Here is a 24,932-nt window from a genome sequence, read left to right as displayed (position 1 = left end):
CACTGTCACCGAGACTGTGAAGGAGTCTGAGGATGTGATGCAGGAGAAGACAGTCTCCAGCAAGAAGATCCATCCTTTTTCATCCAGGCTTTTATCGTTACAGCAAGAGTTTCATAAAGGTGGTATCCCAAATGGCCCCATATCCACTTCATAGTGCACTACTTTGGACCATCATAGTCAATAGATGGAACAGAGAGTCTTCAAGTGTATTCCACTCTTGCACTTATTGTAGATAGACTGTTCTCTTAGTTCCAAGAATCCATCTGGATAAAGCTACTGAAAGCTACTGAAAGCTACTGAAAGCTACTGTATGGAAACTCTTTTTGCCAACACTTCCCACTGAAAACGGGTGAGAGAGACATCGTTGATTCCCGAATGCCTAACAAGCACACCGCAATTCCGGTGAACATTGGATAATGTCTAATGTATTTGACCATCTGCAATTTGAGCGGCAGTTAGCCTAGGTTAGAGGGGCAGGGTTGCTACTGAAAGGTTGCTGGTTTGATTCCAGGACCGGGTGGAAAGAATCTGAGAAGTTTTGAGCCAACTATTAGAGGGTTGCTAGTTACAAATCATAGAAAGATCTGCTGCTGTTGTGCCCTTGAAGAAAATATCTGTCTTGTATGGATTCATAAGGTATTCTTGTTTAATTCAATAACATATATTTTTAATGTACAGTATAATGGGAAATGTATTGCCCTTTACATGCAGTGGAGAATGGATCAATGGAATGGAAAAGTGAACCATTGTTAACCAGATCTGGATGCATGCCAAATGGCATCCTGTACCTTATATAGTGCACTATAATTGTCCAGAGCCCTATGGGCCCTGGTCGAAAGTAGTGCACTACGTGGGGGAATAAGGTGTCATTTTGGATGCATCCCTACAGATGCACTAATATCACTCTTTTACCTAGTCTAAGATATAGTCCACCCTTTTCTATACCAACTGTAAGGAAGGAGACGTCTCGGCAACAAAAGTGGCACAGTTCAGAGAAGGGAGACCTTGAATGGAATATAGCAGATAGAAAATGATCATGTATACATTCATATTTCACTTATGTGAGGTGAGTCATAGATGTATGTTTTCTCTCTCTTGCTCTTTCTCCTCCCCCCTCTTTCTTTCATACTACTTTCTCTCTTTATTTATTTCTCCTCACTCTATTCCCCATCCCTCCGTTTCTCCTCTCTCTCTTTCTCTTTCTTTCTCTCTCTCTCTCTCTTTCTCTCTCTCTCTCTCTCTCTCTCTCTCTCTCGCTCTCTCTCTCTTTCTCTCTCTCTCTCTCTCTCTCTCTCTCTCTCTCCCATCCTCCCCCTCTCTCTTTCTCCTCCCCACTCTCTCTCTCTCTTTCCCCTCCCTCCTTCTCCCCCCACTCTCTCTCTCGCTCTCACTTTTTTCTCTCCGTCAGGTACCCCAGAGAGTTTGGAGGAGAAGGAGCGGCAGCTGTCCACCATGATCGGCCAGCTTATCAGCCTGCGGGAGCAGCTCCTGGCGGCCCACGACGAGCAGAAGAAGATGGCTGCGTCACAGATGGAGAAACAGAGGCAGCAAATGGAGCTGGCCCGCCAGCAGCAGGACCAGGTGTGTGTGTGTGTGTGTGTGTGTGTGTGTGTGTGTGTGTGTGTGTGTGTGTGTGTGTGTGTGTGTGTGTGTGTGTGCGTGCGTGCGTGCGTGCAATGAGTCGAGTCTGAACATGTGTGTTGACAAATTATGTTTGGACAAGTTCTTTATTCCCATCACCCTATTATGAGACAACACATTCCATCACATCACAAAAGAAAAGTGAGCATGAGCAGTAGACGGACACATTCCAATATTAGCCTGCTATTTAGCTGTTCAGACATGATGGAATAATGACCTATATTGACGCCACTGAGAAGGCATGCCTAAATTAATCCTGACACATGTTTGGGTGGGTGACGTCCCGCAATGAACAGCCTGTAATTAAATACATCACAATAAATATAAACAATGGGTCAGCAGTTTGTATTCTATTTTTTTCTCACTGAGTAGCTGGAGTAAACACTCCACCTTGTGTGGTTGGGCAATTCTAGCTGTCAGTCATTGCCCCTGATGACAGGTAGCCGAGGGGGAGTCAGGCTTGTGCCAGTCAGCCGTAAACATGTCAATCTCATTGTCGATAGCGTCTCTTGAACACGTGCTACTGCCAGTGTTACATAATCCACTAGGTTCACTCTCGTCTCCCAATATATACATCTTTGTCTCATTTTTGACTCAGCCCTTTCCCCTGATTTTCTCTTTTCCCTCCTGTTGCTGCTCTCTCTGTTCTATCACCTTAAATGTGAAAAATTAATATTTGTTTAAGCTCAAATTCCCTTCTTTCATATCATCTCTTTGTTCTCCATTCTTTCACGTCATCTTGTCTTTAGTCGTTCTCTTGTTTTATAATGTCTTGTTTTTGTCTCATTCTTTTCTCACTCTGTTCTGTCGGTCTTGTATCCTTAGCTTGCTGTGTTCAAACTCAAAACTCAAACTTTAAAGAATGTTTGCATGGCATTCCCTTTGTTCTGTGGTTTGTCTTTGTCTCCTCAACATCTCACATCTCCTTTTCTCATTCATGTCTCATTCTTTTCTCACTCCTGCCCTCTCAGATTGCGAGGCAACAGCAGCAGCTCATGCAGCAGCAGCACAAGATCAACGTTCTCCAGCAGCAGATACAGGTCAGTGTTGACTAACGTTCTCCAGCAGCAGATACAGGTCAGTGCTGACTAACGTTCTATAGCAGCAGATACAGGTCAGTGTTGACTAACCTTCTCCAGCAGCAGATACAGGTCAGTGCTGACTAACGTTCTCCAGCAGCAGATACAGGTCAGTGTTGACTAACGTTCTCCAGCAGCAGATACAGGTCAGTGTTGACTAACGTTCTCCAGCAGCAGATACAGGTCAGTGCTGACTAACCTTCTCCAGCAGCAGATACAGGTCAGTGTTGACTAACCTTCTCCAGCAGCAGATACAGGTCAGTGTTGACTAACGTTCTATAGCAGCAGATACAGGTCTCTAACAGCAGCAGATACAGGTCAGTGTTGACTAACCTTCTCCAGCAGCAGATTCTGTTGACTAGCAGCAGATACAGGTCAGTGTTGACTAACGTTCTTCTATAGCAGCAGATACAGGTCAGTGTTGACTAACGTTCTATAGCAGCAGATACAGGTCAGCAGCAGCATACAGGTCAGTGTTGACTAACGTTCTATAGCAGCAGATACAGGTCAGTGTTGACTAACGTTCTATAGCAGCAGATACAGGTCAGTGTTGACTAACGTTCTACAGCAGCAGATACAGGTCAGTGTTGACTAACGTTCTATAGCAGCAGATACAGGTCAGTGTTGACTAACGTTCTATAGCAGCAGATACAGGTCAGTGCTGACTCAGATACAGGTCAGTGTTGACTAACGTTCTACAGCGGCAGGATACAGGTCAGATACAGGTCAGTGTTGACTAACGTTCTATAGCAGCAGATACAGGTCAGTGTTGACTAACCTTCTCCAGCAGCAGATACAGGTCAGTGTTGATGAGCAGCAGATACAGGTCAGTGTTGACTAACCTTCTCCAGCAGCAGATACAGGTCAGTGTTGACTAACGTTCTCCAGCAGCAGATACAGGTCAGTGTTGACTAACGTTCTACAGCAGCAGATACAGGTCAGTGTTGACTAACCTTCTCCAGCAGCAGATACAGGTCAGTGTTGACTAACGTTCTATAGCAGCAGATACAGGTCAGTGTTGACTGCAGCAGATACAGGTCAGTGTTGACTAACGTTCTCCAGCAGCAGATACAGGTCAGTGTTGACTAACGTTCTCCAGCAGCAGATACAGGTCAGTGTTGACTAACGTTCTATAGCAGCAGATACAGGTCAGTGTTGACTAACCTTCTCCAGCAGCAGATACAGGTCAGTGTTGACTAACGTTCTATAGCAGCAGATACAGGTCAGTGTTGACTAACCTTCTCCAGCAGCAGATACAGGTCAGTGTTGACTGTTCTCCAGCAGCAGATACAGGTCAGTGTTGAAACGTTCTACAGCAGCAGATACAGGTCAGTGTTGACTAACGTTCTCCAGCAGCAGATACAGGTCAGTGTTGACTAACGTTCTCCAGCAGCAGATACAGGTCAGTGTTGACTAACGCAGCAGATACAGGTCAGTGTTGACTCTATAGCAGCAGATACAGGTCAGTGTGACTAACGTTCTCCAGCAGCAGATACAGGTCAGTCAGTTGACTAACGTTCTATAGCAGCAGATACAGGTCAGTGTTGACTAACGCTCTCCAGCAGCAGATACAGGTCAGTGTTGACTAACGTTCTATAGCAGCAGATACAGGTCAGATACAGCAGCAGATACAGGTCAGTGTTGACTAACGTTCTACAGCAGCAGGTCAGATACAGGTCAGTGTTGACTAACGTTCTACAGCAGCAGATACAGGTCAGTGTTGACTAACGTGAGATACAGGTCAACTAACGTTCTCAGCAGCAGATACAGGTCAGTGTTGACTAACGTTCTATAGCAGCAGATACAGGTCAGTGTTGACTAACGTTCTACAGCAGCAGATACAGGTCAGTGTTGAGCAGCAGATACAGGTCAGTGTTGACTAACGTTCTCCAGCAGCAGATACAGGTCAGTGTTGAGAGCAGCAGATACAGGTCAGTGTTGACTAACGTTCTATAGCAGCAGATACAGGTCAGTGTTGACTAACGTTCTATAGCAGCAGATACAGGTCAGTGCTGACTAACATTCTACAGCAGCATATACAGTGTTGACTAACGTTCTCCAGCAGCAGATACAGGTCAGCAGCAGATACAGGTCAGTGTTGACTAACGTTCTCCAGCAGCAGATACAGGTCAGTGTTGACAGATAACGTTCTCCAGCAGCAGATACAGGTCAGTGTTGACTAACGTTCTATAGCAGCAGATACAGGTCAGTGTTGACTAACGTTCTCCAGCAGCAGATACAGGTCAGTGAAGCAGATACAGGTCAGTGTTGACTCTATAGCAGCAGATACAGGTCAGTGTTGACTAACGTTCTATAGCAGCAGATACAGGTCAGTGTTGCAGCAGATACAGGTCAGTGTTGACTAACGTTCTATAGCAGCAGATACAGGTCAGTGTTGACTAACGTTCTCCAGCAGCAGATACAGGTCAGTGTTGACTAACGTTCTATAGCAGCAGATACAGGTCAGTGTTGACTAACGTTCTATAGCAGCAGATACAGGTCAGTGTTGACTAACGTTCTCCAGCAGCAGATACAGGTCAGTGTTGACTAACGTTCAGCAGATACAGGTCAGTTGACAGCAGCAGATACAGGTCAGTGTTGACTAACGTTCTATAGCAGCAGATACAGGTCAGTGTTGACCGTTCTCCAGCAGCAGATACAGGTCAGTGTTGACTAACGTTCTATAGCAGCAGATACAGGTCAGTGCTGACTCGTTCTAGCAGCAGATACAGGTCAGTGTTGACTAACGTTCTCCAGCAGCAGATACAGGTCAGTGATGACTCCAGCAGCAGATACAGGTCAGTGTTGACTAACGTTCTATAGCAGCAGATACAGGTCAGTGTTGACTAACGTTCTATAGCAGCAGATACAGGTCAGTGTTGACTCGTTCTCAGCAGCAGATACAGGTCAGTGTTGACTAACGTTCTATAGCAGCAGATACAGGTCAGTGTTGACTAACGTTCTCAGCAGCAGATACAGGTCAGTGTTGACTAGCAGCAGATACAGGTCAGTGTTGACTAACGTTCTATAGCAGCAGATACAGGTCAGTGCTGACTAACCTTCTCCAGCAGCAGATACAGGTCAGTGTTGACTAGCAGCAGATACAGGTCAGTGTTGACTAACGTTCTCCAGCAGCAGATACAGGTCAGTGTTGACTAACGTTCTACAGCAGCAGATACAGGTCAGTGTGACTAACCTTCTCCAGCAGCAGATACAGGTCAGTGTTGACTAACGTTCTCTACAGGTCAGCAGCAGAGATACAGGTCAGTGTTGACTAACGTTCTCCAGCAGCAGATACAGGTCAGTGTTGACTAACGTTCTACAGCAGCAGATACAGGTCAGTGTTGACTAACGTTCTCCAGCAGCAGATACAGGTCAGTGTTGACTGACTAAGATACAGGTCAGTGTTGACTCCTTCTCCAGCAGCAGATACAGGTCAGTGTTGACTAACGTTCTCCAGCAGCAGATACAGGTCAGTGTTGACTAACGTTCTCCAGCAGCAGATACAGGTCAGTGTTGACTAACGTTCTATAGCAGCAGATACAGGTCAGTGTTGACTAACCTTCTCCAGCAGCAGATACAGGTCAGTGTTGACTAACCTTCTCCAGCAGCAGATACAGGTCAGTGTTGACTAACGTTCTCCAGCAGCAGATCAGGTCAGTGTTGACTAACGTTCTACAGCAGCAGATACAGGTCAGTGTTGACTTTCTCCAGCAGCAGATACAGGTCAGTGTTGACTAACGTTCTCCAGCAGCAGATACAGGTCAGTGTTGACTAACGTTCTATAGCAGCAGATACAGGTCAGTGTTGACTAACGTGAGCAGATACAGGTCAGTGTTGACTAACGTTCTCCAGCAGCAGCAGATACAGGCAGATCAGGTCAGTGTTGACTAACGTTCTATAGCAGCAGATACAGGTCAGTGTTGACTAACGTTCTATAGCAGCAGATACAGGTCAGTGTTGACTAACGTTCTAACGTTCTCCAGCAGCAGATACAGGTCAGTGTTGACTAACGTTCTACAGCAGCAGATACAGGTCTGTTGACCAGCAGCAGATACAGGTCAGTGTGACTAACGTTCTACAGCAGCAGATACAGGTCAGTGTTGACTAACGTTCTCTAGCAGCAGATACAGGTCAGTGCTGACTAACGTTCAGCAGCATACAGGTCAGTGTTGACTAACGTTCTACAGCAGCAGATTCAGTGTTGACTAGCTACAGCAGCAGATACAGGTCAGTGTTGACTAACCTTCTCCAGCAGCAGATACAGGTCAGTGTTGACTAACGTTCTCCAGCAGCAGATACAGGTCAGTGTTGACTAACGTTCTCCAGCAGCAGATACAGGTCAGTGTTGACTAACGTTCTATAGCAGCAGATACAGGTCAGTGTTGACTAACGTTCTATAGCAGCAGATACAGGTCAGTGCTGACTAACATTCTACAGCAGCATATACAGGTCAGTGTTGACTAACGTTCTCCAGCAGCAGATACAGGTCAGTGCTGACTGATAGCAGCAGATACAGGTCAGTTCTATAGCAGCAGATACAGGTCAGTGTTGACTAACGTTCTATAGCAGCAGATACAGGTCAGTGCTGACTAACGTTCTAGCAGCAGATACAGGTCAGTGTTGACTAACGTTCTATAGCAGCAGCAGGTCAGTGTTGATAACAGCAGCAGATACAGGTCAGTGATGACTAACGTTCTCCAGCAGCAGATACAGGTCAGTGTTGACTAACGTTCTATAGCAGCAGTACAGGTCAGTGTTGACTAACGTTCTATAGCAGCAGATACAGGTCAGTGTTGACTAACGCTCCAGCAGCAGATACAGGTCAGTGTTGACAACGTTCTATAGCAGCAGATACAGGTCAGTGTTGACTAACGTTCTCCAGCAGCAGATACAGGTCAGTGTTGACTAACGTTCTATAGCAGCAGATACAGGTCAGTGTTGACTAACGTTCTATAGCAGCAGATACAGGTCAGTGTTGACTAACGTTCTATAGCAGCAGATACAGGTCAGTGTTGACTAACGTTCTATAGCAGCAGATACAGGTCAGTGTTGACTAACATTCTACAGCAGCAGATACAGGTCAGTGTTGACTAACGTTCTATAGCAGCAGATACAGGTCAGTGTTGACTAACGTTCTCCAGCAGCAGATACAGGTCAGTGTTGACTAACGTTCTATAGCAGCAGATACAGGTCAGTGCTGACTAACGTTCTATAGCAGCAGATACAGGTCAGTGTTGACTAACGTTCTCCAGCAGCAGATACAGGTCAGTGATGACTAACGCAGCAGATACAGGTCAGTGTTGACTAACGTTCTATAGCAGCAGATACAGGTCAGTGTTGACTAACGTTCTATAGCAGCAGATACAGGTCAGTGTTGACTAACGTTCTCCAGCAGCAGATACAGGTCAGTGTTGACTAACGTTCTATAGCAGCAGATACAGGTCAGTGTTGACTAACGTTCTCCAGCAGCAGATACAGGTCAGTGTTGACTAACGTTCTCCAGCAGCAGATACAGGTCAGTGTTGACTAACGTTCTATACAGGTCAGTGTTGACTAACCTTCTCCAGCAGCAGATACAGGTCAGTGTCTAACGTTCTAGCAGCAGATACAGGTCAGTGTTGACTAACGCTTCTGTTGACTAGCAGCAGATACAGGTCAGTGGTCAGTGACTAACGTTCTCCAGCAGCAGATACAGGTCAGTGTTGACTAACCTTCTCCAGCAGCAGATACAGGTCAGTGTTGACTGTGTTGACTAACGTTCTACAGCAGCAGATACAGGTCAGTGTTGACTAACCTTCTCCAGCAGCAGATACAGGTCAGTGTTGACTAACGTTCTATAGCAGCAGATACAGGTCAGTGTTGACTAACCTTCTCCAGCAGCAGATACAGGTCAGTGTTGACTAACGTTCTCCAGCAGCAGATACAGGTCAGTGTTGACTAACGTTCTCCAGCAGCAGATACAGGTCAGTGTTGACTAACGTTCTATAGCAGCAGATACAGGTCAGTGTTGACTAACGCAGCAGATACAGGTCTATAGCAGCAGCAGATACAGGTCAGTGTTGACTAACGTTCTCCAGCAGCAGATACAGGTCAGTGTTGACTAACGTTCTACAGCAGCAGATACAGGTACAGTGTTGATACAGCAGCAGATACAGGTGTGTTGACTAACGTTCTATAGCAGCAGATACAGGTCAGTGTTGACTAACGTTCTATAGCAGCAGATACAGGTCAGTGTTGACTAACGTTCTCCAGCAGCAGATACAGGTCAGTGTTGACTAACGTTCTCCAGCAGCAGATACAGGTCAGTGTTGACTAACGTTCTATAGCAGCAGATACAGGTCAGTGTTGACTAACGTTCTATAGCAGCAGATACAGGTCAGTGTTGACTAACGTTCTATAGCAGCAGATACAGGTCAGTGTTGACTAACGTTCTCCAGCAGCAGATACAGGTCAGTGTTGACTAACGTTCTATAGCAGCAGATACAGGTCAGTGTTGACTAACGTTCTCCAGCAGCAGATACAGGTCAGTGTTGACTAACGTTCTACAGGTCAGCAACGCAGCAGGTCAGTGTTGACTAACGTTCTCCAGCAGCAGATACAGGTCAGTGTTGACTAACGTTCTATAGCAGCAGATACAGGTCAGTGGTCAGTGTTGACTGACTACAGGTCGTTCTAACGTTCTATAGCAGCAGATACAGGTCAGTGTTGACTAACGTTCTCAGCAGATACAGGTCAGTGCTGACTAACATTCTACAGCAGCAGATACAGGTCAGTGTTGACTAACGTTCTCCAGCAGCAGATACAGGTCACAGCAGCAGATACAGGTCAGTGTTGACTAACGTTCTCCAGCAGCAGATACAGGTCAGTGTTGACTAACGTTCTCCAGCAGCAGATACAGGTCAGTGTTGACTAACGTTCTAGCAGCAGATACAGGTCAGTGTTGACTAGATACAGGTCAGTGATGACTAACGTTCTCCAGCAGCAGATACAGGTCAGTGTTGACTAACGTTCTATAGCAGCAGATACAGGTCAGTGTTGACTAACGTTCTATAGCAGCAGATACAGGTCAGTGTTGACTAACTGAGCAGATAACAGTGTTGACTAACGTTCTATAGCAGCAGATACAGGTCAGTGTTGACAGATACAGGTCAGTGTCTAACGTTCTATAGCAGCAGATACAGGTCAGTGTTGACTAACGTTCTATAGCAGCAGATACAGGTCAGTGTTGAGTTCATACAGCAGATACAGGTCAGTGTTGACTAACGTTCTATAGCAGCAGATACAGGTCAGTGTTGACTAACATTCTACAGCAGCAGATACAGGTCAGTGTTGACTAACGTTCTATAGCAGCAGATACAGGTCAGTGTTGACAACGAGCAGCAGATACAGGTCAGTGTTGACTAACGTTCTATAGCAGCAGATACAGGTCAGTGCTGACTAACGTTCTATAGCAGCAGATACAGGTCAGTGTTGACTAACGTTCTCCAGCAGCAGATACAGGTCAGTGATGACTAACGTTCTCCAGCAGCAGATACAGGTCAGTGTTGACTAACGTTCTATAGCAGCAGATACAGGTCAGTGTTGACTAACGTTCTATAGCAGCAGATACAGGTCAGTGTTGACTAACGTTCTCCAGCAGCAGATACAGGTCAGTGTTGACTAACGTTCTAGCAGCAGATACAGGTCAGTGTTGACTGTTGAGCAGATACAGGTCAGTGTTGACTAACATTCTAGCAGCAGATACAGGTCAGTGTTGACTAACGTTCTATAGCAGCAGATACAGGTCAGTGTTGATAGCAGCAGATACAGGTCAGTGCTGACTAACGTTCTCCAGCAGCAGATACAGGTCAGTGCTGACTAGCAGCAGATACAGGTCAGTTCTCCAGTACAGGTCAGTGCTGACTAACGTTCTACAGCAGCAGATACAGGTCAGTGTTGACTAACGTTCTATAGCAGCAGATACAGGTCAGTGCTGACTAACGTTCTACAGCAGCAGATACAGGTCAGTGTTGACTAACGAGCAGCAGATACAGGTCTGACTAACGTTCTATAGCAGCAGATACAGGTCAGTGTTGACTAACGTTCTACAGCAGCAGATACAGGTCAGTGTTGACTAACGTTCTCCAGCAGCAGATACAGGTCAGTGTTGACTAACGTTCTATAGCAGCAGATACAGGTCAGTGCTGACTAACGTTCTATAGCAGCAGATACAGGTTAGTGTTGACTAACGTTCTCCAGCAGCAGATACAGGTCATGATGACAGGCAGCAGATGGTCAGTGACTAACGTTCTATAGCAGCAGATACAGGTCAGTGTTGACTAACGTTCTATAGCAGCAGATACAGGTCAGTGTTGACTAACGTTCTCCAGCAGCAGATATAGGTCAGTGTTGACTAACGTTCTATAGCAGCAGATACAGGTCAGTGTTGACTAACGTTCTCCAGCAGCAGATACAGGTCAGTGTTGACTAACGTTCTATAGCAGCAGATACAGGTCAGTGTTGACTAACGTTCTATAGCAGCAGATACAGGTCAGTGTTGACTAACGTTCTATAGCAGCAGATACAGGTCAGTGCTGACTAACGTTCTCCAGCAGCAGATACAGGTCAGTGCTGACTAACAGCAGATACAGGTCTTCCAGCAGCAGATACAGGTCAGTGTTGACTAACGTTCTCCAGCAGCAGATACAGGTCAGTGCTGACTAACGTTCTACAGCAGCAGATACAGGTCAGTGTTGACTAACGTTCTACAGCAGCAGATACAGGTCAGTGCTGACTAACGTTCTACAGCAGCAGATACAGGTCAGTGCTGACTAACGTTCTATACAGGTCAGTGCTGACTAACGTTCTACAGCAGCAGATACAGGTCAGTGTTGACTAATGTTCTACAGCAGCAGATACAGGTCAGTGTTGACTAACGTTCTACAGCAGCAGATACAGGTCAGTGCTGACTAACGTTCTACAGCAGCAGATACAGGTGACTAATGTTCTACAGACAGATAAGGTCAGTTCTACAGCAGCAGATACAGGTCAGTGCTGACTAATGTTCTACAGCAGCAGATACAGGTCAGTGTTGACTAACGTTCTACAGCAGCAGATACAGGTCAGTGTTGACTAACGTTCTACAGCAGCAGATACAGGTCAGTGTTGACTAACGTTCTACAGCAGCAGATACAGGTCAGTGCTGACTGTTCACGGTACCTATTCATTCTCTCTTATCTTAGTCATGTGTTCATACACACACACGTCCACATGCACACACACGTGTATCAATCAAATCTAATTGTATTTGTCACATTGCTTCGTAAACAACCGGTGTAGACGAACAGTGAAATGCTTACTTAAGGGACATCCCAACAATGCAGAGAGACATTTTTTTTTAAATAATAGAAAAAAAATAACACGAGGAATAAATACACAATGAGAAATGAATAATTGGCCAATATTCACAGGGTACCAGTACAGAGTCAATGTGTAGGGGTACGAGGTCATTGAGGTAGATATGTACATCTAGGTAGGGGTAAAGTGACTAGGCAACAGGATAGATTATAAATAGTAGCAGCAGCGTATGTGATGAGTCAAAAGAGTTAGTGCAAAAAGGGACAATGCAGATAGTCCTGATAGCTATTTGGTTAGCTATTTAGCTGTCCATTTAGCAGTCTTATGTCTTGGGGGAAGAAGCTGTTCAGGGTGTTGTTGGTTCCAGACTTGGTGCATCGGTACCACTTGCTGTGCAGTAGCAGAAGAGAACAGTCTATGATTTGGGTGGCTGGAGTCTTTGACAATTTTAGGGCCTTCCTCTGACACCACCTGGTATAGAAGTCTTGGATGGCATGCACTACCCTCTGTAGCGCCTTGGGGTCAGATGCCAAGCAGTTGCCATACCAAGCGCTGAAACAGCCAGTCTAGATGCTCTCAATGGTGCAACTATATCAGTTTTTAAGGGTCTGAGGGACCATGCCAAATCTTTTCAGCATCCTGAGGGGAAAGAGGCATTGTCGTGCCTACATCGCGACTGTGTTGGTGTATAAGTAAGTAGCCTTGCCTTGTGTGAGCCGGAATGGAGGAGGAGCCTATCTCCTGTTTCTGTAGTGTGAGGCAGCCTTACCTCCAATCTATCTCCTTAATGCTGAGTGCCTGGTCCCATTTTTATAGTTTTTGGTATGTCTCGGCCAGGGATCGAACTCACAACTTTCCACTCTCATGGCGGACACTCCTTAGTTAATTCCTTGAATCTCTCAACCCGCTCCACTATAAGCCCCAGCGATGTGAATGGGGGTGGGCTCGGCCCTCAGTTTCCTGTAGTCCGTGATCAGCTCCTTTGTGTCACTGATGTTGAGGGAGAGGTTGTTGTCCTGACATCACACTGCCAGGTCACTGATCTCTTCCCTATAGTCTGTTTCATCATCGTCGGTGATCAAGAAAGCACACACACACACACACACACACACACACACACACACACAGACCTGTTTATAGGGGCTTCATTTGCTGGGTCATTGATCATGTCTTGATCAATAGACTATTGAATCCCTACTATCAGCTTCTCTCTATTACCTCTTCTATTTATCAACCCCGTCTCCTTCCTTTCTCCACATGTTTTCTCCTCTAGTTCGCTCAATCATACTGTTCATCTATTTGCCTCTTGCTACAGTACTTGCTGCCACTCCATTTCTCACACTCTTTCACACTCACCTACGAATATCCCCCGCTTGTCTCTTTCATTCTCATTCCTTTTATCGTAAACTGCTGCAGAGTTTTCTCTCATTCTCCCTTTTCACAAAACTAACTTTTCCAACTGATCCGTCTTCACCACTGGTTCTGACTGGTTGTAAAGACCCAGAGAGTCAGCCACAGGCTCACTGTGGCTGGGGGAGGCAGTGAGCAAGGGCCCCTTGTTCTCTGGAGGTGTTGTGCTTTTAACAAGGCTTTCTTTTACAATGCCCCCCTCTGCTTTTAATAAACCACAGATCTGAGTTCATTAGGACCGGGCCTCAGGGGGAGGGAGGGTGTGTGTGTGTGTGTGTATGAGACAGTAAAAATACTACTCTCTATGATCACACTGCCTTACGGTGGGTTTTAATGTTGTTGAGAGAAGTTTGGTGTTGGCACGTCTGCAGCTGTCAAGAAGTGCAAACATAATCGGCATACAGCAGACCTGGGTTCAAATACTATTTGAAATACTTTCAGCGTTTCCTTTAGCCTCCCTGGAGTGTCAGCTATGTACACTTAGATTGCATTGAACAATGCCATTGAGCACACATCAACTCCATCATCCCAGACACCCTGGACCCACTCCAATTTGCATACCGCCTGATCACCAACGACAATGAGACAGCCTACAGGGAGGAGGTCAGAGAACTGTTAGAGAACTGGCAGTGTGGTGCCGGAGCAACTGTGCGAGCACGCCCCCATCCACATCGACGGGGCTGCATTGAGAGCTTCTTGTTCCTCTGTGTCCAAATCACGTTGAGGATTATAATAAATACCACTTTGATGTCATACAAGCAAACAAGAGAGAACTCAAGCCATTTACAGTATGAACGTTTATGATCACTATGTTGATGTACAGTTACAAGATGGCACATGTTATACTCTGGGTTGTCCTGAACACAATGTGTGTCTTATTTTGAATAAAATTAGCTGAGTAACACACACTTGAATGGACTGTGTTCCAAACAAAAACCCTACAATTGTACTTGCTTCAGTTCCTCGATGGCAAAGCTAGGAGAGCTCAAAAAAAGCACCTTATAGTTGGATATTTGCTTGAGTCATAAAAGTGCATTGAAATGACTTTACTAGATGTTGTGCAGAAGAGACAGCAGTTAAACCTCTCACTCAAACCGTTGTCATAGTTTCTTTCCTGTCTTCCAAAATGTCAGTGAATTATCTTATTATGTTACTGAATGTATCCAGAGTATTTTCAGATTTTATTATCAACCAAAGTGGTGAAAAGTACAGTAAATATATAATTATAAATGCTTTAGGCCCATTTCCAGCAGTGTAAAGGGTTAAACACACTGGCAGCGCAGCACCACAAGAACAGCCAGTCTGCTACTACTTATCACCTCCAGACCTACTTATTCTAGGGCCCAATGCTCTAAGGGACTGACCAAGGGCTACTGTTTGGGGTTCATACCCTGGGTTGTATCCCAAATGGCACCCTATTCCCTACATTTTGCACTACTTTGGAGAAAGAAAGAAAACGTAGTGCACTCCATAGGGAATAGGGTGCCATTTGGGATTCAGCCTGGCCTGTACTGTACCTTGGGGCCATCCAGATGACATCAGCATGATCCTGTGTTAAATTCTGTACCCCCGTTCAGATCTTTACTTCCCAGAAGTAACTTGTTAAACAGATGAAAGATGATTAGAGGCATTTACTGTAAGTCCTTCATTCATAGCAATTTGGATGAATGGAAATGACCAAACTTTTTCCTTTTTATGAATCCAAACGTACAACCGTTCACGTAGAATATGTTGTTTTTCTTTCTCTGGGTGTAATGAGTGTTTGTCAGTCTTGTGTTTTATTGTGAGGGAGTGCCCAGTTCAAAGTGACACCGGTTTCCTGTCATGTGGTTTTAAATGTTCTGTAGAAACAGTAGGGAACTTCCAAGGGCTAAAAGAACGGTTCCGACAGCCTCCCGGTTACACACTCAAGCCACACACACGCACACATTTCCTCAGGGTCACAGATGCAGGCCCAAACCCCAAAGGCCGGGCAAAACTAACCAGACTAATTAATGACCTCAAACTCACACTCCTCCTCTTTTCATCGCTTCATTCTGTCCTCTCTCTGTTCTTCACCTACCTCCTCTTGCTTACATTTTTGCACACTTTTTTTGTGTACTCCTCATCCCTCCCTTGTTCTTCACCTCCTCTTGGAAGATGTTTTTGTGTACTCCTCATCCCTCCCTTGTTCTTCACCTCCTCTTGGAAGATGTTTTTGTGTACTCCTCATCCCTCCCTTGTTCTTCACCTCCTCTTGGAAGATGTTTTTGTGTACTCCTCATCCCTCCCTTGTTCTTCACCTCCTCTTGGAAGATGTTTATCTGCTACTCCTCATCCCTCCCTTGTTCTTCACCTCCTCTTGGAAGATGTTTTTGTGTACTCCTCATCCCTCCCTTGTTCTTCACCTCCTCTTGGAAGATGTTTTTGTGTACTCCTCATCCCTCCCTTGTTCTTCACCTCCTCTTGAAAGATGTTTTTGTGTACTCCTCATCCCTCCCTTGTTCTTCACCTCCTCTTGGAAGATGTTTTTGTGTACTCCTCATCCCTCCCTTGTTCTTCACCTCCTCTTGGAAGATGTTTATCTGCTACTCCTCATCCCTCCCTTGTTCTTCACCTCCTCTTGGAAGATGTTTATCTGCTACTCCTCATCCCTCCCTTGTTCTTCACCTCCTCTTGGAAGATGTTTATCTGCTACTCCTCATCCCTCCCTTGTTCTTCACCTCCTCTTGGAAGATGTTTATCTGCTCCTCCTCATCCCTCCCTTGTTCTTCACCTCCTCTTGGAAGATGTTTATCTGCTACTCCTCATCCCTCCCTTGTTCTTCACCTCCTCTTGGAAGATGTTTATCTGCTACTCCTCATCCCTCCCTTGTTCTTCACCTCCTCTTGGAAGATGTTTATCTGCTCCTCCTCATCCCTCCCTTGTTCTTCACCTCCTCTTGGAAGATGTTTATCTGCTCCTCCTCTTCCCTCCGCGTTGCTTTTTCTCATCTCTTTTTGTTCCCATTCTTGATATTTTTTAATTAGCTTATTTTTTTTATTTCTCGCCTCCCTATTCTAACATCCAGCCCCTCTCTTCTCTCTTCTCTCTTCTCTCTTCTCATCAGTCTTTTCAAATGTTTTCATCTTCACCTTGTATTTTCTATTTTATTTCCTCATATGTAGAATAGTTTTATTCTCTTTCCGCCCTTAAACCTGACCTTGTCCATTCTACCCAGTAGGTAATGTTGTCGCTCCTTACCAATCAGGTGTAAAATGAAGTGAGCTCTCTTGTCAATAGCCAGTATAAGAATTGCTGCCGTGAGGTGAAGTCTGTGCTGTTAGTCCACTAAAGCCACATTAAGACCTAATAGTGCACACAAATGACCAATAGATGCCACCTCAGCAACCAGTAGTGGACACAATGGCTCGTAAAGCCGTTGGGCCAACTGCAATGTTGAAACAAATTCAACAACTATGGAAAATGACAAGAATGGTGTGAACCATTATGGTAATTGACTTGTAAGGGATTTGTCTAGAGCTAATGCTGCTGTCAATGCACACAGTGACAGAGGATATGTAAATCAGTTGTGTTAGTGCTAGGTCAAAAACTAAAATGTGTGCCCTTTGGGTCCCCAGGACCAGGATTGGGAAACACTGGCTTAGTGTATTATGATTTAAAAGATGATGATAATCTGTGGTTTGAAAGCATACAAACTGTAGCTCTGCCTACCAAGCTAAACTAGCCACAGAAATAAAATGCGAACGGACAGGAATCTCTCTATTTCTCCCACTATCCCTCTGTCTTTCTCTTCATTTCTCTCTCTCTCTCTCTCTCTCTCTCTCTCTCTCTGTCCCTCTCTCTCTCTCTCTCTCTCTCTCTCTCTCTGTCCCTCTCTCTCTCTCTCTCTCTCTCTCTCTGTCCCCCTCTCTCTCTGCCACCCCCTCTCTCTCTCTCTCTCTCTGTCCCCCTCTCTCTGCCACCCCCTCTCTCTCTCTCTCTCTCTGTCCCCCTCTCTCTCTGCCACCCCCTCTCTCTCTCTCTCTCTCTCTGTCCCCCTCTCTCTCTGCCACCCCCCCTCTCTCTCTCTCTTTTTGCTCTCTCTGTCTCTCTGTCTCTCTCTCTGCCACCCCCCTCTCTCTTTCTCTGTCCCTCTCTCTCTCTCTCTCTCTCTCTCTCTCTGTCCCCTCTCTCTCTGCCACCCCCCTCTCTCTCTCTCTCTCTCTCTCTCTCTCTGTCCCCCTCTCTCTGCCACCCCCTCTCCCTCTCTCTCTCTCTCTCTCTGTCCCCCTCTCTCTCTGCCACCCCCCTCTCTCTCTCTCTCTCTCTCTCTCTCTCTCTGTCCCCCTCTCTCTCTGCCACCCCCTCTCTCTCTCTCTCTTTTGCTCTCTCTGTCTCTCTGTCTCTATCTCTCTCTGCCACCCCCTCTCTCTCTCTCTCTCTCTCTCTGTCCCCCTCTCTCTCTGCCACCCCCCTCTCTCTCTCTCTTTTTTGCTCTCTCTGTCTCTCTGTCTCTCTCTCTCTCTGCCACCCCCTCTCTCTTTCTCTCTCTCTCTGTCCCTCTCTCTCTCTCTCTGTCCCCCTCTCTCTCTGCCCCCCTCTATCTCTCTCTCTCATCCACAGCCTTTACTGTGCCCACCACACCCCAGTCTTTACACAGTAGGACCATTAATACCGTGTGCACACTTGTGTGTGCCTAAATGCATCTGTGCATGCGCTTGTGTCTGAGTATGTGTGTGTCTGGTGGGTAGTTGGGGAAGGGGGCTCTATGTTTTCTTAGGGCTGGGGGAGAGCAGGCCAGTCCATTCATCCCTCTCCTCTAGGAGAAGGCCTGTGCTTTGTGTTTGGTGGAGGGAAGGTATTCCCAGAGGAACACAATGAATGGAGCATTCTCCCCCCCCCTCCGCTTGGACACACAGACTTTTTTTCTCCCTTCATTCTTGCCCTAGTCTCTCGGTGGTGTCACAAGACGTGTGAGTGTGTGTGTGTGTGTCTGGGCCTCCCGTGTGTGTGTGTGAAACTTATAGAACCTCCAGGATCTCGATTCACAGTGTTCAGTGGAATCTGATGGTGACTGTGTTAGAAAAACACTCACACTCTCTCTCTCTCACTCACTCACACACACACACACACACACACACACACACACACACACACACACACACACACACACACACGTAGAAATATGAAAGAACATGTTTTTCCCTTTCCATGCGATGGCAATCAAGAAAGAGTATTTGAAAGAAGCATACCGTAAAACTGAAATTAAACGCTGAATTTCAAATAACCGCCTGTCCCTTTTAATAGCCGGGCAACAGCACACATTTTGGGATAAATAAACCCCTGTTTCAAATAAACGCTGTGTCTAAATGAATTGTTTACGAGGTTTAATGTTTGATTTGTTACATGTAATGACAAAAATGATTGCATTGCCAGTAAGAAACTTTTATTGTCAAACTGCTAACAGCTGAGAACTGCTGCTAGCTAACTAGCAAGCACAACAAGTCAACAACTTTGGGAAAAGAGACCCCCAGAAATTGTCCCGAAAAGGCAAAATCAAAGAAGAGAATAATTATTCTGTCAAGGAAAAGTAAAAAAAAATGGAAGCATACGAAGACAAAATAAATGTAACACAGTGTGTAAATGACATTAGTGCAGAAAATCACATCAACTCAAATCAAATTTTATTGGTCACATACACATGGTTAGCAGATGTTAATGCGAGTGTACCGAAATGCTTGTGCTTCTAGTTCCGACAATGCAGTAATAACCAACGAGTAATCTAACCTAACAATTCCACAACTACTACCTTATACACACAAGTGTAAAGGGATAAAGAATATGTACATAAATATATATGAATGAGTGATGATACAGAACAGCATAGGCAAGATGCAGTAGATGGTATCGAGTACCGTATATACATATGAGATGAGTAATGTAGTGTATGTAAACATTATATGAAGTGAAATTTTTACATTATTAAAGTGGCTGGAGTTGAGTCAGTGTGTTGGCAGCAGCCACTCAATGTTAGTGGTGGCTGTTTAACAGTCTGATGGCCTTGAGATCGAAGCTGTTTTTCAGTCCCTCGGTCCCAGCTTTGATGCACCTGTACTTACCTCGCCTTCTGGATGAAATTGGGGTGAACAGGCAGTGGCTCGGGTGGTTGTTGTCCTTGATGATCTTTATGGCCTTCCTGTGACATCAGGTGGTGGAGGTGTCCTGGAGGGCAGGTAGTTTGTCCCCGGGGATGCGTTGTGCAGACCTCACTACCCTCTGGAGAGCCTTACGGTTATGGGTGGAGCAGTTGCCATACCAGGCGGTGATACAGCCCGACAGGATGCTCTCGATTGTGCATCTGTGCATCTGTGCATTTGGTGACAAGCCAAATTTATTCAGTCTCCTGAGGTCACCACGCTGTCTGTGTGGGTGGACCAATTCCGTTTGTCCGTGATGTGTACGCCGAGGAACTTAAAACTTACTACCCTCTCCACTACTGTCCCATCAATGTGGATAGGGGTGTGCTCCCTCTGCTGTTTCCTGAAGTCCACGATCATCTCCTTTGTTTTGTTGACGTTGAGTGTGAGGTTATTTTCCTGACACCACACTCCGAGGGCCCTCACCTCCTCCCTGTAGGCCGTCTCATTGTTGTTGGTAATCAAGCCTACCACTGTGGTGTCGTCTGCAATCTTGATGAATGAGTTGGAGGCGTGCATGGCCACGCAGTCGTGGGTGAACAGGGAGTACAGGAGAGGGCTGAGAACGCACCCTTGTGGGGCCCCAGTGTTGAGGATCAGCGGGGTGGAGATGTTGTTACCTACCCTCACAACCTGAGGGCGGCCCGTCAGGAAGTCCAGTATCCAGTTGCACAGGGCGGGGTTGAGACCCAGGGTCTCGAGCTTGATGAAGAGTTTGGAGGGTACTATGGTGTTAAATGCTGAGCTGTAGTCGATGAACAACATTCTTACATAGGTATTCCTCTTGTCCAGATGGGTTAGGGCAATGTGCAGTGTGGTTGCGATTGCCTCGTCTGTGGACCTATTGGGGCGGTAAGCAAATTGGAGTGGGTCTAGGGTGTCAGGTAGGTTGGAGGTGATATGGTCCTTGACTAGTCTCTCAAGGCACTTCATGATGACGGAAGTGAGTGCTACGGGGCGGTAGTCGTTTAGCTCAGTTACCTTAGCTTTCTTGGGAACAGGAAAGTGGCCCTCTTGAAGCATGTGGGAACAGCAGACTGGGATAAGAATTGATTGAATATGTCCGTAAACACACCAGCCAGCTGGTCTGCTCATGCTCTCAGGATGCGGCTGGGGATTCCATCTGGACCTGTTTTGCTCATGTCGGCTGCAGTGAAGGAGAGTCTGAAGGTTTTGGTAGCGGGCCGTGTTTGTGGCACTCTATTGTCCTCAAAGCGAGCAAAGAAGTTGTTTAGTCTGTCTGGGAGCAAGACATCCTGGTCAACGACGGGGCTGGTTTTCTTTTTGTAATCCGTGATTGACTGTAGACCCTGCCACATACCTCTTGTGTCTGAGCCGTTGAATTGCAACTCTACTTTGTCTCTATACTGACGCTTAGCTTATTTGATTGCCTTACGGAGGGAATAGCTACGCTGTTTGTATTCGGTCATGTTTCCGGTCACCTTGCCCTGATTAACCTCTTACTCCTACCCGACACGCAGGCGTCCCATCTAGACATCTGGAAATGCAAATGTGCTACGCTAAATGCTAATAGCACTCGTTAAAACTCAAACGTTCATTAAAATACACATGCAGGGTACTGAATTAAAGCTACACTCGTTGTGAATCCAGCCAACAAGTCAGATTTTTAAAATGCTTTTCGGCGAAAGCATGAGAAGCTATTTTCTGATAGCATGTAACACCCCAAAACACCCGCAGGGGACATAAAAACTAAATAATTAGCATAGTCGGCGCTACACAAAACGCACAAATAAAATATAAAACATTCATTACCTTTGACCATCTTCTTTGTTGGCACTCCTAGATGTCCCATAAACATCACTATTGGGTCTTTTTTTTCGATTAAATCGGTCCATATATAGCCTAGATATCGATCTATGAAGACTGTGTGATCAAGGAAAAAAATAGCGTTTTATAACGTAACGTCATTTTTTAAAATAAAAAAAGTCGACAATAAACTTTCACAAAACACTTCGAAAATACTTTTGTAATGCAACTTTAGGTATTAGTAAACGTTAATAATCGATCAAATTGATCACGAGGCGTCGGAGACCGGAAGAAATGCGCTGCCTGTGTCCGTTTGACCAATAAACAAATCGTAGGCAAATGACAAGACTGTTGACATCGTGTGGAAGCTGTAGGTATTGCAACCTCGGCCCCATTTAATGTGGTTCACATTCAACAATGGGTTCTAGTGGCGCATGGATATATTTTCCCATTTTCAGTGATCAGATTTTTCTGAGCTTTTCGATGAAACGCACGTACTGTTATAGTCACAGCCGTGATTTAACCAGTTTTATAAACGTCTGAGTGTTTTCTATCCACACATACTAATCATATGCATATACTATATTCCTGGCATGAGTAGCAGGGCGCTGAAATGTTGCGCGATTTTTAACAGAATGTTCGAAAAAGTAGGGGGTAGGAGTAACAGGTTAAAAGCAGTGGTTCGCGCTTTCAGTTTCGCTCGAATGCTGCCATCAATCCACAGTTTCTGGTTTGGGAATGTTTTAATAGTTGCTGTGGGTACGACATCGCCGATGCACTTGCTAATAAACTCGCTCACTGAATCAGCGTATTCGTCAATGTTGTTGTTTGACGCAATGTGGAACATATCCCAGTCCAGGTGATCGAAGCAATCTTGAAGCGTGGAATCAGATTGGTCGGACCAGCGTTGAACAGACCTGAGTGAGGGAGCTTCCTGTTTTAATGTCTGTCCATAGGCTGGGAGCGACAAAATGGAGTCGTGGTCAGCTTTTCCGAAAGGAGGGCGGGGGAGGGCCTTATATGCGTCGCGGAAGTTGGAATAACAATGATCCAGGATTTTACCAGCCCTGGTTGCACAATCAATATGCTGATAGAATTTAGGGAATCTTGTTTTCAGATTAGCCTTGTTAAAATATGTGGTTTCCAGTTTACATAGAGTCAAATTAAGTTTGTTCAGGGCCATAGATGTGTCTGCTTGGGGGGGATATACCAGGCTGTGATTATAATCGAAGAGAATTGTCTTGGTAGATAATGTGGTCGACATTTGATTGTGAGGAATTCAGGTGAACAGAAGAACTTGAGTTCCTGTATGTTGTTGTGGTCACACCACATCTCGTTAATCATAAGGCATACACCCCCGCCCTTCTTCTTACCAGAGAGATGCTTGTTTCTGTCGGCACGATGTGTGAAGAAACCAGCTGGCTGTACCGACTCCGATGGCGTGTCTCGAGTGAGTCATGTTTCCGTGAAGCAAAGAACGTTACAGTCTCTTATGTCTCTCTGGAATGCTACCCTTGCTCGGATTTAATCTACCTTGTTGTCAAGAAACTGGACATTAGCGAGTGGTATGCTGGGGAGCGGTGCGCGATGTGCCCGTCTCCGGAGCCTGACCAGAAGACCGCTTCGTCTGCCCCTTTTACTGCGTCGTTGTTTTGGTTCGCTGGCTGGGATCTGATCCATTGTCCTGGGTGGTGGGCTAAACAGAGGATCCGCTTTGGGAAAGTCGTATTCCTGGTCGTAATGTTGGTGAGTTGACGTTGCTCTTATATCCAATAGTTTCTCCCGACTGTATGTAATAAACCCTAAGATTAACTGGGGTACCAATGTAAGAAATAACATGTAAAAAAACAAAATACTGCATAGTTTCCTAGGAACGCGAAGCGAGGCGGCCATCTCTCTCGGCGCCGGAAGTATTAAATTAAGACTGATGGAAGTGAATGCTGGAATTAAACAGAGAGCAAATGCATAAAAGCTGTGTGCATTAAATAGACGCTCAAATAGAAGCTTGTCTCTAATAAGCGCCTGTTGAGTTCAGCAATTGAAGCAAATAAACTCCTGGGCTATTAATTTAAGTTTTACAGTACGGAAGGCTGGGATGTTTGTGTTTCCTCTCTGTGCTCCCCTTTACCCATGCTCTTTCCCACTCTAGAGACTACTCATTTAACCAGTTGAACTGCGCTCACACATATTCCCCTCACAGTCTCAACTTCTACTGCTATCTGACCAGACCACCATGTTACCTTTCCCTCTCTAGACTCATTTAACCAGTTGAACTGCGCTCACACATATTCCCCTCACAGTCTCAACTTCTACTGCTATCTGACCAGACCACCATGTTACCTTTCCCTCTCTAGACTCATTTAACCAGTTGAACTGCACTCACACATATTCCCCTCACAGTCTCAACTTCTACTGCTATCTGACCAGACCACCATGTTACCTTTCCCACTGAATATTTAGTTAAATAGTTGAGATCAGATAATCAAAGTGCATTTATTCATGATGTCTAGGTGAGAAAGAGTAAACAAGTCAGGATAAGGGGAGATGGGGGCAAAAAGAGAGAGGGGAGACAGAGAAAGAAAGAGGGAAATAGGAAGTGACCGAGATGCAGTGGTTCAGCTTTCATTTGAGAGAGAGACTTCTTTGCTTTAACTACTCAGCTGTTAACTTTTTAGAGCTTCCAGGCTCAGATAAAATGATATAGGCTTTGTTGAAACCATACACATGGTAGGTGGGTTTGTGTGTGTGTGTGTCTACTCTCTTACCGCTCTCTCACATCTCTCTGGAAGATATGTGCTTGTGAATCTAAATTCTCTTTTTCTCTCTATTTATCTCTCTCTCTCTCTCACTCTCTCTCTCTTCCATTTAAATGTTTTATTGGGATAATAAATCATTATTGTATTGACAATAAAGACAATGTTGAACAATTCAAGGTCACACTTTATTTGGATAGTCCAGCTGTAGATGTTCTACACATGGTCATACTATCAACAAACTATTGATAAGCAACTGCTTGCTAAAGTTACAGTTAGGTTTAGAATAAGGGTCAGGGTAAGGATAAAGGTCAGGGCAAGGATAAAGGTCAGGGCAAGGATAAAGGTCAGGGCAAGGATAAAGGTCAGGGCAAGGATAAAGGTCAGGGCAAGGATAAAGGTCAGGGCTAGGGTTAGTAGATAGTATGTAGAGCAGGGATCATCAACTACATTCAGCCGTGGGAAGCTTTTCTCTTGAGCGGATGGTCAGGTGGCCGGAACATTATTACATATCATTTGTAGAAATTGACGGCAAGAAGCCCAAACAGATATAACATTTGACTAAAACATGATAATTTCAAACCTTGCTTACATTTTATATGATCGCATACTGTGCCTTCGGAAAGTATTCAGACCTCTTGACTTTTCCACATTTTGTTACGTTACAGCCTTTTTCTAAAATGGATTAAATAAATTACAATCCTTGAAAAACTACACACAAGGCACCCATAATGACACAGCAAAAACAGGGTATTATTATTTTGGGAAAATGTATTAAAATAAAA

At 45.3% G+C, this 24,932-nt stretch overlaps 1 protein-coding gene across 4 annotated transcripts in view; it reads left to right on the top strand.

Annotated features, from left to right (window-relative positions):
• LOC115144716 (transcription factor SOX-6-like) overlaps nucleotides 1–24,932 on the top strand; it is a 258,270-nt gene that overhangs the window by 168,331 nt on the left and 65,007 nt on the right. For all 4 annotated transcript variants that reach the window (XM_065002988.1, XM_065002987.1, XM_065002985.1 and 1 more), the window contains exons 6-7: nucleotides 1,409–1,581; nucleotides 2,613–2,681. In XM_065002988.1, coding sequence (XP_064859060.1) covers nucleotides 1,409–1,581; nucleotides 2,613–2,681 — 242 coding nt within the window. The remainder of the gene's footprint in view (nucleotides 1–1,408; nucleotides 1,582–2,612; nucleotides 2,682–24,932) is intronic.

The sequence above is a fragment of the Oncorhynchus nerka genome, linkage group LG17 (assembly GCF_034236695.1).
Source record: "Oncorhynchus nerka isolate Pitt River linkage group LG17, Oner_Uvic_2.0, whole genome shotgun sequence".
Taxonomy (NCBI): Eukaryota; Metazoa; Chordata; class Actinopteri; order Salmoniformes; family Salmonidae; genus Oncorhynchus; species Oncorhynchus nerka.
The sequence above is the reverse complement of the archived record's forward strand: the minus strand, read 5'-3'. Positions and strand labels throughout refer to the sequence as shown.